The sequence below is a fragment of the Abramis brama genome (genome assembly GCF_963993115.1).
Source record: "Abramis brama genome assembly, chromosome: 2".
Taxonomy (NCBI): Eukaryota; Metazoa; Chordata; class Actinopteri; order Cypriniformes; family Leuciscidae; genus Abramis; species Abramis brama.
The window spans coordinates 52,948,123-52,962,320 of record NC_139964.1 but is presented as its reverse complement, the minus strand read 5'-3'; the positions used below and the strand labels follow the sequence as shown (position 1 = coordinate 52,962,320).

At 37.3% G+C, this 14,198-nt stretch overlaps 1 protein-coding gene across 2 annotated transcripts in view; it reads left to right on the top strand.

Moving 5' to 3' along the window:
• Positions 1-9,157: 9,157 nt before the first annotated feature.
• Positions 9,158-14,198, top strand: part of spock3 (SPARC (osteonectin), cwcv and kazal like domains proteoglycan 3) — a gene marked incomplete at its 5' end in the record, with an annotated part of 29,475 nt that continues 24,434 nt past the window's right edge. Inside the window, 2 exons of one of the 2 annotated variants that reach the window (XM_084095409.1) lie at positions 9,158-9,256; positions 9,356-9,472. In XM_084095409.1, the coding sequence (XP_083951535.1) occupies positions 9,356-9,472 (117 nt within the window). Of the gene's footprint in view, positions 9,257-9,349; positions 9,473-14,198 lie in introns of those variants that run through there. The other variant, XM_084095408.1, reaches the window with a different exon arrangement.

The following is a 14,198-nucleotide window of genomic DNA, read 5'->3' as shown; positions in this document are numbered from 1 at the left end:
GATAGTTGATTTGAGTGATAGCACGTTGTTGAGTGATAGATTACTTAAAACAAAATGTGCAATCCTGTTACTTTAAAGGTGGGGTATGTGATTTGCAAAATGGCCGGCAGATTTTGAAAATACACAACTCAAATGGTCCTACCTTCTTTCCTTTGACTCCACCCATTCAAAGAACATGGACATGGATGGGGGGATGGTACGACCATTTGATTGACGCACTTACTGTCCAATGATTCTAGGTGGTCTTGGAAATGATTGGCTGGAGTTTTTCGAGTCCTGCCCGTTCCACAGATGATTAAATTGCTTAATTTTTATTTCAGTGCTTCTAACTCAGTGGCTGTAAGTGGGTTAGGAATAGGATTTTAAGTGATTTTGAAAAAATGGCCAAAAAAGAGATTTACATACCCCACCTTTAACACATTTCAGCTACATTTCACACGCCTAGAAACAGCCAAAAGTATCATGTCTGTCTTTCAGCACGACTGACCAATCTCTTTTGCGTGAGAACAACCTTATAGGCTCGTACACAAACACACACTCCCGCACTCACACATACTTAGAGAACAATGAGTGTTGATAATAACTTGTTAACTAAAGTGCAGAGTTGCTAAAATATTCTTTTTTCCTTTCATGTTGTTCACATAATGAGGGGCACAGGCACACACATGGGCGTCCTGAGATTTCACTCTCTTTAATCTGAACTCTCACCTTCCTGCTTCCGTACGTAAGTATTTGTTTTAGATTGTTTCTAATGGAACCATTTCACTATTTGTGCACCAACACACACACACAGTGTGAAATCGTTACACTTTACCTAATACTTAGTCGTGCCTAAGGCACAACATGTCCACTGAAAACTCGATTTAATTAAAGATTTATTCATTTACTTTCTCTTCCTCTCAGTAGGCAGGTGCACAAGGACAAACTTGTCATGCGTAAAAAGCCCTCTGCGTTGAGATAACCCATCATACATTTCTCTGCAGGCTCTTAATCTCTCTGTTGAGCCTGGTGGCTAAACTTGCTCTCCGTTTTCTCTGTCTTTCTCATTCTGTCTGTATGTCTTTTGTTCTGTTTTGCCTCTGTATCCCCTTGTCTTTTTCTTTCTTTGCAATTTTAAAGGAATGGTTGAGCCAAAAATGATTCTGCCATTATACATTTGTTCATTTAGTACACAGTTTTTCCCCCGAATGCAACGTTTACATTTTTAGCATGCATTTCCTGGGAAATGAACCCGCAATCTTGATGTTCATGATGCTGCTGTTGGACCTATATGAACCCTCATGTTGTTTACATGCTGTCTTGTAAATCCATACGAGTCATTTTCTCATTCAAATCAAGTCATTCATGCAAATCATTACTGTATGCAGTGAAATGAAGTGACACCTATATGGTGCAGGTTTGACACTGTCTGTTTTTACATCCAACATGAGCCGTACAGCATAATGAGCATCATGAATGCTTATGGAATTTTTTTTATGTAAAACAACTGCATGAGGTGTTAATGTGACTACCTGATTTAACATAAGAGATGTTATTTAGAGATTAATATTTATTTAGATGTTAATTTCTCATTTAGATTTGTAGAATGCCTTTTATGTGTATTGTCAATTAAATGTAATACTGTTGATACAAATATAGATATTAATGTCCCTGCTGTCCCAGTTTCACAAGGTGTGTCCCAGTGCCCTGTCAATGCACTAAAAAGGTTAATATGTCCCAGTTCCAGCTGTTGGCTTAAATCTTAAATGCCCAGTTCTAATTATCATCTAATGACATTTGTGGTTTTCAATAGGATGATAATGAGAAGGAAGCAGTGTGCCATCACAGATAAATTTTCCTTCATCCACAGAGGTAAATCAGCCATTATATCACATTCAGATTCAGGTAATATTTGAACAAAAAATGACTCACTCCATTTTTTTATTATTAGTATTTTTTACATAGGAGCTTGAATGTCATCTGTTCAATGCGTTTTATAGTTTTGTACTTTAATAATGTGACCATTTTATAAAGTTATTTGATGAAATATACCTACAAATGTACATTCCAAAGTCAAAATCTGGTCACTTTAATAACAATAGATTGTACAAATTGCAAACCACTGCAAATATTACAAAGAGAAGTTTTGTGGGCCTGTTGTTTTTTGTGGGCTTCCTATTTTGATTCGTCTGCTGAGCCATCTGTTCACACTATCACATCCCTTTTAATGGAAATATATAAGGAAGGCATACATTTACACATATTTTAGAAAATAAAAAGGCAAATGAAAGAAGTCAAATTTAGCAAAGGACTAGATACGAAATCAGTCACTTCCTCTGACACAGCTGGCAAAACCAGTAATGCAGGTTTGTGAGGTGGCGCCCCAACAAATCTCGCAAGAATCATGACTTGCTTTTCAGCACGACGTCACATAAACAACATATGAACCAGCCTCTATGAAAGACATTAGCACGGATTTCAGACGTGAATCATGGCAGAGTCGACAAAGAAAGCGCGGTCGGAAGAGTGCAGAGACAGCTCTGCGTGGGTGGTATTTACGACAGTAACGTTAAATACAAGTACTCCACAGCGACTCTAGGGGTCGCTGTTTCAGAAAAACGGAAACTGCATAGTGTGCCTTTAAAAAAAAAAAAAAAAAAATTCCAAAAATGTACCTTCCTTTTCCCACCTGCCCGAATACACATTGTAAAGGTGGTAAGAGAGAGAGAAAGCAAAGGTGTTGTTTGTGTGCGACCAGAAGGAAATGACTCTTTGCTACATCTCAAGCCCAGTACTGCATTTTTAAACATGCTTTAAATAATACAGAACACGCCATGACCAGAACACTTGTCTTTTGTCTAAAGTGTGTGTGTAGAACAGCAATACACTTTAATGTAATTGTTTTTATCCAGCATTTCATTGCTTTATGTTTTTTGTGTATGTTGGCACACGAGTCATTATTGTCACATTTTATCTCTATTAGTCAAAAAATATGCCATTATCTAGAGGAGGTTTTGACTTCTCCCTCAAACGGCAGAGGGCGCAAAACCTGGCCTTTGTTTTGTTTTTTTTCCTTCTGTGTGAGTTCTGTCACACATTAAAAGCTTGTTCCATGTTACTCTCCCTCATGGATTCAGGTGACCTACTAGCTCTTAAACCATTTTTTTTTCCCTGCTTTAAATATTTAAATATTATGTGCCCCAGACTCGATTTCTTACATGCTGCAGTTCTTTACCATTTTTACTAGCCCAATAAACTCGCCTCAAATCCTGATGCCAACAGAGTCTAAGAAAATACTATGCTCACTTTTTTTCTTCTGTGGAACAAAGAAGAAGAAATTTTGAGAAATGCCTCAATGTTTTGTTTTGTTTTGTTTTCCATACAATGGAAGTCAATGGTCACCAAAACTGGTTATCAAGATTCTTCAAAATCAGATTTGAAATGACAAGAAGATGAGTATCTAATGACAGAATTTTCATTTCTGATTTGCTTTTAAGGCCTGTTTAATAATGCATGCACAAACTGTGTGAATGCAAAGTGGTAGTGTAACTGCAACAGCAGCCAAAACAATGATGTTTTTGTGCTCTTGATGGGCACTTGGGGAAGGGAATGGCATTTGTTGGGCCATTCCAAGTAAAAGTGATCATCTGAATCCCTTTATGAAGGGCATTTCCACAAGTCCATTAGCGAAAGGATACAAGTGATGGTCAAGGAAGTAATTTAAGTGATTATGGTCATGTGACCCAGGGTGACAAGTCCTCACAATTCATTTTAATGCTAGATGGCTGGAGATTTTTTGTTATAAACAGGATCATTTAAGTTGTTTTTCTTTGATATATTAAACACATATTTAGTCAAGTATTTCATATGAAGTTTAAATCAGTTTCATGAAATGTTTAATAGTAGATGCATTAAATGTGACTACCTGCAGTGTCCAAGGAAGAGACAGCAAGTTTTATAAAATTGAGAGCAGAGAGGAAACACATACAAAACGTATGTGGTTTAATAAACTGCTTAAATCTGGATTCAGTCATCCTTTTTAATACAGTGGGTGTAAGTACGCCATTTTATATTTCTTCGAAACCCTATATTGTGTTAAAGGGATAGTTCACCCAAAAATGAAAATTCAGTCAACATTTACTCAAGTTGTTCCAAACCTGTATGAATTTCTTTCTTCTGCTGAACACAAAATAAGATATTTTGAAGAATGCCGGTAACCAAACAGTTGATGGGCCCAATTGGCCCCATTGAAACAATATCATGGATGTCAATGGGGTCTATCAACTGTTTGGTTACCGGCATTCTTCAAAATATCTTATTTTGTGTTCAGCAGAAGAAAGAAATTCATACTGGTTTGAAACAACTTGAGGGTGAATAAATGATGACTGAATTTTTATTTTTGGGTGAACTATCCCTTTAATAGATTTAAAGTGTTAAAGTATTAAACAGCAAAAACAGGCACAGCAGGAAAGTCTACTTTTTGTGGTAGGCCAAGGAGGCTTCTGAGGCACAACGCTGCTCACACATGTAGTGAGAATGTTGAGTAACCTGTTAATATGGGTGCTGAAACAAAAATCCATTGGTCACATGCCACAGACGCTATATGTGTGAAACAGGCCTATAGTGAATATGCGATAGAGAGAAATTGTGTTTGACGCTGTGAAAGTGTATTGTGAATGCATGTTTAGTCAGACTTATAACCCAAGGCTTATTTCGAGGCTAGAACTTGTACAGCTTATTACAAAACGTAAGGCTGTATGCTGCGTAGAGGTCTGCATCAGTTTCTTAACCATTTTTAGACTGATTTAGGATCCATAAGAAGAGCTTCAATGTGATGCCAATCCAGGGTAAATAATATATAAATATTTTTTGATAAATAAAAAATTTCGATTTTTTTTAATTATTTGTATTCTTCCAAAGCAGCTTTACAGAAAATAGTTAAATAAAGAAGGACATAAAGAGGAATTAAAAATAATGCCTGACAACAACAGTAACAAAGAAAGGATACTAAGATACTGTAAGGAATAAACCTTAAACCTACAACTAAGCCAAGACTCTCTTTTTTTCTCCATTTAATGAGATTTTAAGAACACTGACAGATGACTCAATATGCCTATTAATTTGCACAATTAACCACAAACAAGTTCTATTAATAGTAAGGACTAATTGCTGTTCCTTCTTTAGAAAAAAAATCCCACAGTAGGGGATGCTAAAAGGAATTAGAGCTGAAGAAACAATGAAGTAAAGCTTTAACATGCTGCTCCAAAAACAGACCTTGAGGGGCATGAGTGAGAATTTGGTTTTAGCAAGTGCTGAGTGAGACTCTGTGATGGCAGACGGGGCATAGGTCTGGGTGAACAATGGCGAGGTGGATCTGGCCATAACATACCTCTGGATGGGCATCCCGAGGTATGAGTGGATAAAAAACAATGGAAAGAGATATTTGTGGCTCTAATAATGTTTAGTGGAAACATTTACATATGCATCTGGCACACACTTTCATCCAAAGTGACTGACATTTAATTCAAGGTCTGAATTTTTTCATCAGCTTGTGTGATCCCTGCTACTGTTTGTGGTTGCGGTGCCAATTTATGTTGCTACTTGGAGTTCCATGCCTAAATCCTCAAGCTTGTTGAATGATTGTTTTGACTTAAAAGGAATAGTTCACCCTAAAAATGAAAATTAAGTCATAAATTACTCGCCCTGGTGTTGTTCTAATGCTGTATGATCTTTTTTCTTTTATGGACCACAAAAGGAGAATTTGAAAAAAATGTCCAGTGAATAGTGACCAGCATCAAGCTTTTTTAAAAAGACTCAAAAGTAGAATGATCCCATGCGACAGGTGTAGTATATTCCAAGTGTTCTGGGGGTATACAATATAAAATTTAATGTATTATTTAACGAAAATCATGACCTTGGCCTTTGGTCTTCGGTGCATGTGTGCGATGTGTGCGTTCGTGTGACTCAAAGCACACAAGTCGTGAGAAATCAAGATTAACAAAAACACGACACGAAATCGACAGCATCCTGTGGCTTGCTGATGATTCCATATACTCTCATTACAGCTCATCCTCAAAAAAGTGCACAAAGTAAAGGAGAAAAGTGCAGCTTAATTTTTTGTTGTTGTTGTTGAACCACATATTCATTCTTTAATTCTATACAAAGACGTGCTATTTGAGCTGAAAATTTTAGAATTTAAGAAGCTGGCTCAATTTCAGTTCAAAAGTTGGAATTTCAGCAGACCATTTATAATGTGCCACTGCTATAATAGACAACAAACAAACAAACAAACAAACTGTATATTTTTGTCCTGGTGTAAATTGTCAATAGCCATTTTTGTAGTCTTTCTTATAATTTAAAGACTTTTAAGGTGAGACTTTTTAAGTGAAGTCTTTGTTGTCAGTTAGGAACCTGCATGTGCTCTTTGATATCAATCTTTAATTTGAAAGCCACGTTTCTAGCATCTGTAAAACCACATTTTTTTTATCTTACAAATATATCTAAATTTCAACACATGTTCTCAATGACAAATGTGGAACAGTTAGTTGTGTTCATGACCTCAAGGCTAGATTATTGTAATGCTTTACTGGGTGGTTGACCTGCACACTTAATAAATAAACTCCACCTGGTCCAAAATGCAGCAGCTAGAGTTCTTAGAGCCAGGAAGTTCTGTCAACACTGCATTGGTTCCCTTTTAAACATCATATACATCATATATTGCATGCACAAGCGTAGCAGTACTCTTGAGTGAAAAGACAGGACGAAGACGATTTATATTCCTAATATAAATATACTTGAGTTTAAATAAAAAATACTTGAGAATTATTGGAAACTTTTTACTTTAACTTCACTACATTTGAAAGACAAATGTCACACTTTTTACTCCACTACATTTCTGTCAAGGTCCTTGAGTAGAAAGTAGTAACATCAGTCAGCGGATGATTTTGGTTGCAGGGGTTGTATTTTGGTCAGAAATGAAAGTCGGGTTGACGTCAGAACCTGATGTCAGATTGACATCAACATCCAACGTCGGACAGATTGACTGTCCGCGTGCGGTTGACTTCAGAACCCGACTGACTGGTTTCTGATGTCAACCCGATTTTCATTTTCAACCACAATACAACGTCTGTCCAATGTTGGAGATTAACGTCAATCTGACGTTGGATTCTGACATCAACCCAATTTTCATTTTCAACGTTGGGTTTGGTCTTCTAAATGCAAATTTTGTCATTGTTTTGGAGGCCAGTAACTTATAGAGAACAGTAAGGCTAACATATTCATACTAAAATCCAAAAAACTTTAAATAGGGCACTATTTGAGGGAACAGCCATTTGGGTGTCCAAAACCATTGTGGACGTTATTGAGTGCACTTATTCAATCTCACATTCAATCCTACTACTGGAACTGAGTTCTAGAAATAAATTTGATATTGATATGAGGGTAGGTAGGCAGGCATAGATTCAGAGGCATAAGGTACTGTAAGTATTACATACAACAATGCAACAATAATTAAACAATGCATTGACATTTACTTTTTACTTTTGATACTTAAGTACTTTTAAAAATGAGTACTGTACTTTTACTTAAGTAAAAATCGGTCTTTACAACTCTTACTTGTAACGGAGTAATATTTGACCAGTAGTATCTGTACTTTCACTCAAGTAAGGAAGTTGTGTACTTTGTCCACCTCTACCTATTTAGCACCTAAACTTTGGAGGCTTCCTAGCATTGTTAGAGAAGTAGACTCTGTCAGTTTAAATCTAGACTAAAAACAAAAAAACACTCTTTAACCTGGCATACACGTAGAACATTATCAATTTATATTAGTCAAATCAGTTAAATGATTGTCAGGCTGCATAAACTGTAGTCAGCCGGATCTGGGCCGTATCCAGATCAGATGGTGGACCTGCACCTGGATACAGTATGACCACAGCACATGATGTAATCAGCCGGATCCGGGCTGTATCCAGATCAGATGGTGGACCTGGGCTTAGACACGAACACAATGCATGATGTAGTCAGCCGGATCCAGGCCGTATCCAGATCAGATGGTGGACCTGCGCCTAGATATGACCACAGCGCATGATGTAATCAGCCGGATCCGGGCTGTATCCAGATCAGATGGTGGACCTGGGCCTAGACACGACCACAATGCATGATGTAGTCAGCCGGATCCGGGCCGTATACAGATCAGATGGTGGACCTGCGCCTAGATATGACCACAGCGCATGATGTAATCAGCCGGATCCGGGCTGTATCCAGATCAGATGGTGGACCTGGGCCTAGACACGACCACAATCATGATGTAGTCAGCCGGATCCGGGCCATATCCAGATCAGATGGAGGGCCTGTAATGCTGCCTGAATCATAATCATACACTGTTTGTTTGTTGGCCAGAGGAGGATTGGCCCCCCGACTGAGCCTGGTTTCTCCCAAGGTTTTTCTCCATTCTTTCACCTGATGTAGTTTTTGTTCCTTGCCATTGTCCCATTTGTCGCCTTTGGCTTTTGGCTTGCTAGTTGGGGACACTTATATTCAACAATATTATTGACGGCAGGCGCATTGACACCATTATATGAGAACTGAACTGAGCTGGACAATGACATCACTTTTTTCTCCAGAGCGGCTGTATAGATAAATTAACTAAATTAATAATGTTTTTACAACAGAAATGAACCATCGCTGAATTGACTTAAGCTGGAATATGACCATATTTCCTTCTAGATCCGAAATCAAACTTTGTTGCATTATTTTCCTGTTAGCTAGCCTATCACTGTAAAGCTGCTTTGAAACAATCTGTATTGTAAAAAGCACTATAAATAATGGTGACTTGACTTATAGTAGGCCTACGGTAAGCTATATAGGAACAAGGGAATTAATATTTTTTATTATTTTTTACAAATTATATAATATTTTTGAATTTGCTGCATTTACTTTCGTCCCACAATTTGAGTTTGCATTAAATATCTCTAGAAATGAGACAACTAGCCCCACAAAACAGAGCAATTGTGTTCAATTAAAGTTTAATGCGCTAACTTAAGTTGAATATTGATTATTTATTTACATATTTATTTAATACATTTAATATGTAATAGTTACAATTCAGATGTAGGCATACAAAAAATAATAAAAGATAGCGCGCGCCCACGTCCGCCTTCACCAGCATACGCTTGAGAGAGAGAGAGAGAGAGAGAGAGAGAGAGAGAGAGAGAAGATCAGTTGAGTCTCGTCACGGAGATCTTCAGTCAATGACAGCGCTCACATTCTCCTCTTGAAGGTGACGCATAAGGGATTATTGCAGCGGTTATTCAGTATTTTTCTGTCGTTGTGTTTATCCGAGTGTAGTGTGTTGATAGCTTTATCTATCTCGATGCAGATGCTTGTGCTGGTCGGTGTGTGCGCGCTCCTGATCGCCGGGGCTTCTGCCCGCAACGACAACGGCAATTTTTTGGACGACAAATGGTTGACCGGGAGATGGGACAAATTCAGAGATGTGAGTGCTGCTCTGCTTCCTATAGTGACTCATTTGCAAAGTCTAGTGACCTGCCTACATAGACGGCATTTTTGGATATCAAAAGCGCGTTTGAATCCATTCTGACTAGGTAGGCAGCTCACTCGGTTTTGAGACACAGCATGCTATCTGGGAGTGTATTGAGTGCGTGTGTAATGTATTTTTACTGAAAGGTGCTAAATGTTTTGGAAGAAGCCGCATGACGTTTGATAATTCGCCTTTTGCAAATCCGTATTTAGTGCTCCGTGTGGTATTAATACTGTATTTTACGGAAGACAGTCACCAATCAATTAGACTCAGTGCGTCACTTCTGCGCCGTTAAGTGGGCTTTGGTACGGCTATTTTAACCATCCACTGGCTAATACACTTAAGATGACATCTGAACTTTAACTTCGCGTCTATCAGGCTGTGCACTTGTAATACACAGAGCAAAAATGAGAGCATCTTAAAAACAATAACAAGTATTCTTTCACCTGCGGATGTTGCGGTGCTTGATGCGTGTGCGCGTGCGTGCATGTGTTAGTGTAGTGTTTTTTAACCTGGGTACAAGTACCCCAAGGAGAGCTTAACCTGGTTTCAGTGGGTGCTAGGGAAGATATTGCTTTGTTAAACCTATAAAATTATTTCTTATTTAAAATGTTAGAAATATTAGGACTTTTATTATTATTAAAACTAAGAACCACTCATGATTGTGATTGTGATACTGATTTTATACAACCACAAAAAAAAAAATAAGTTGATATTGAGTAGCCTTTCAGGCAAAAAAAAAAAAAATAGGATGGTTAGCTTGTATGTTTTTCTCAACAAAAATACTTCCAAAAGAAGGCAAAAGCATCAAGCTTTTGCAGACTGAAAGCCATATGATTTCCGCTCCCCACTCAAAGTGTTCTGTAATCACTTGGCGCCGCTTTTCCTTTGTTTTTCTCTCCTTGCACACTTGTTAGAACACCCTCGAACAAGAAAATCTGCTCTTTCTTTAAATGTCGCTTGGCTGAGTAAATTCAATGACCGGGCCTAACAATTGTGTAAACAACTAAATTATATTCAGTGTAATAGGATGTAGCCTAGATGGAACTAATTTCTGGTTTAGTGTCGATTAAAACATAAGATAAAACAGACTGGGAAACATTGTGTTAGACCAAGAAAATCTCCTCTGACCTTAGGTAGCCATGGCTGTTTTTTTCTCCCCAAAGAATCTTCACTAAATCACTGTGATATTGTTAGCACAAAGTCATTAAAACATGAAAAAAAAAAATATATATATTTTAAACCTCTATATAGTTACTGGCAAACCAAAAGTGACAGCTCTTGGAAGCCCTTATAGCTTGCCTGAATTCACATCAACGTCAAAACAACAATCAAGATGTGTCGAGGTAAATAACAAGGTCCTTTATAAACAGAATGTTAATTGACAGTCTACACTCAGTGTAATGATATCATCTGGACCAGAGGACTTCCATTTCCTCCCGCATGTGTGTCTATTTGTGGTAATGATGTTTATGTAAGGGATGTAGTTAAGAAAGTCACATGGGTGGCATAGGTCTCCCACACAGGGCATGACAACTTAGAACTGTTTCTCTACCTGATTATGCAATCTCTCTCTCTTACACACACTCTCACTGCAGCCAAATATTTAGATGTAGCTACCTAATGGGAACACCAGTAAAACAAACACTTTTAAACTAGCAGAATCATTAACACCAATGAAATTAAGTGCGTGAGTATCTCAATATCAAGAACATCAAGGCCACACAGACACACTTTAACAAAACAATCATTAAGAAAAGGAAAACAATGAAGGAAACATGATGCATTTTAATAACTGAGATTCCCATGATACTACTTTCTTTCAAACAATTAAAATCTTATTAACAATAGCATTAAGTCAAGAAACATTTAAAAAAGAATCCTATAACAGCAACCATGTAACTAATTCATGCTTGCAAACCCTTAACAAATCTGCAGCATTGCTCAATATTAAACTTTTTATTCATGTAACCCTTAAGACAAGTTTACGGGGATTTTTGTGTTATACTGACAAGTCAATTTAATTCACATTTCTTAATCTGCGACACAAAAAGCCACATATGCTGGATAAAACGTAATTCCCTTTTTTATTTTACAGTCCATGCACACTTGCACTCGGTACCCATACTGAAAACTCACTCTCAATCGCCCTCTCTTGCTTCTTTTCTTTCCAGCTTCACATCAAAGATTACTTAGTCTCTCCATGTGACACTTCAGGCCATCAGTAAAGAGAAAGTGATTTATGCAGATTAGTTGTTCAGCAAACACGGCTTCCACAAGATTTTTTTTCCCATAATCAACTGACCCTTACAGCAAAGCAATTACTGAAAGACTCGCTGAGCCCTAAAATCACAGACCCCCAATCACATTTAAGCTTTGAGACACTGCACATGTACTGGAAGCACAGGCTGTCAAGCTTTTGTTTGGTGAAGTGTGTGTATGTGTGTGGCTTTGTGAGATTGACAGGCTGAAAATGGCCATCAGTGATCCCCCTGCAGTGTCAAACATCTTCTGTCTCTCTTGCGCGCATACACACACACACACACACACACACACACTCTTGACTTCACTGTCAGCTCTGCTTTAGTGACATTTTTAACGCTCTATCAATTTCAGGCTAATGCTGCCAGAGGAGGTAAGAAAAGAGTACGGAGAATTTTATGACTTTGTGAGAGGCTTGAATGAGAAACACAGACAATCTACAATTATGTGTTTGACTTCGGTATAAAGGACAGATCTGGGAACTACCATAGAGACAGGAAGGACTAGATCTCACAAAAAGGAGAAGCTGCAGTGTGTAACACTTCAAGATGATAGAAAAATGGCATGTTTCATATGTTTACATGCACTAATTTTCGTCAATCCGAACGTATCCAATCTGATTTCAGATTCTGAATTCTTCTTATATTAACCATATAAATAAATATTATATTCACCCTAAACTTTAAAGTCTGATTGACATATTCATTTCCATGTGCATATTGCATAACATGTATTCCGCATTCAGAAGCGGATAAATCCAAATAAATGTCACCAGAGCTACCGTGAGTATAATTGTAATTTTTGATATATATAAAAAGAAAGCTGATACTGTAATGTATGTCAGAAGATCCTTTTTTTTAAAGCAATATTTAGTAAATATTCCGTTTTCAACCACTGGCCAGTTTGTAAGTTGTAAAAAAAAAGAAAAACATATGCCCATTTATAGGACGTAAAACGTACACATACACCACCCCATCCAATCTGGTTGAAATTTCATTCTGATCGAGCTCAGTAAGACCGATTGAGGCGAGCATGGATTATTTGGTTGCATGTTAACTTATAGAAATACCAAAATAAAAGCCACAGTTACTGATATACCTCTACTGACAACATTTATCAATAACATTTCCAGTAAACCAAGATTTTAACTTGTGACCTCAAACAAGAAAAGGAATAGTTTACTTAAAAACGATAGTTTTATATATGGAACATAAAATCTTCGAAGAATCTTTACACATTTCCGTACAACACTCATAGTGACCGCATCTATCAAGCACTACAATTTACCAAAAACGTTTTTATGTGCCATTGGAAAAAAATCTTCAAACAAGTTTGAAACAACATAATGGTGAGATGTTATATTTACTAATATATTACAATAATTTAATAATAATATCAAACTATTGTTCTTATTGATGAACATACAATTTCTGAAATGTCTGAAATCACAGACACAGGTTAATGGGTGGGGGTGCTTTGAGTATTGTGTTGGATAGAGAGTCAAAAAGGCTGAGAACCACTGCTTTAAAGTAAGAAATACTCCTATTTATTCATTTGCAGGACTGTTGATCCATTTTGAATGGTGCAATAAAAACGTCCCCCTGGGAAATCACTATTAGATCTTCCCCACAAAGACATTACCAATATTATTGCGAAATGACAATACAATATCACAGAGAATGAAAATGTAATTTACAGATATTACACTGAGGTCAAATGACCGTGTTTGGTTTTTGGACATTTGTGCATTGTTCATCCATTCGGTAGTGTTCCTAACTCTGAATTCCACTATGGTTTCATAAACTCCTGTACTAACATATGGAGAGATCGTGTCAAAAAATATAGATTAATTGAAGATAACTAAAACATGTACTATGAACTGTATCTCTTTATTTCTCCCTTTCATCCTCGCAGCGTTGTCTCTGTGCATATCGCTCTGTTCTCTCATTCACCCTCTTTTCTTTGTCCTCTTAATGGAATGGAGGTTGGCACTCTGCTCCAGGCCTTGAGCTAATGGAGAGAGAGAGAGAGGAGGAATTATGCCATGTTTAAGAAAATAGCCCTTGGGACAATCAGTGTGGACACACAAACAGAGGCAAACTTGTGTCTGAGTGATTTTAATACTGAACATTCATTCTCCCTCAACAAAATCTAACACAGCTGATACTAATCATGAAGCTAACTGAACTTAACTTGCTTTGCAAGCTAAAGCTGTTGTGTGGCATGACACAATTACAGCCAGTCAGAAGATGTTTAATGTAAAGTTATGTGGAGTAATTTTGCACCAATGAGATTTTATAATGGGTGGGGTTATGCAGCCCAACAAAGCAGGACGAAAATATCAGATTTAAAATGTAATGCTGTTCACACTGGTTGAATCTCGCTATGACATTGATTGCAGGTATAATAATATATTAGC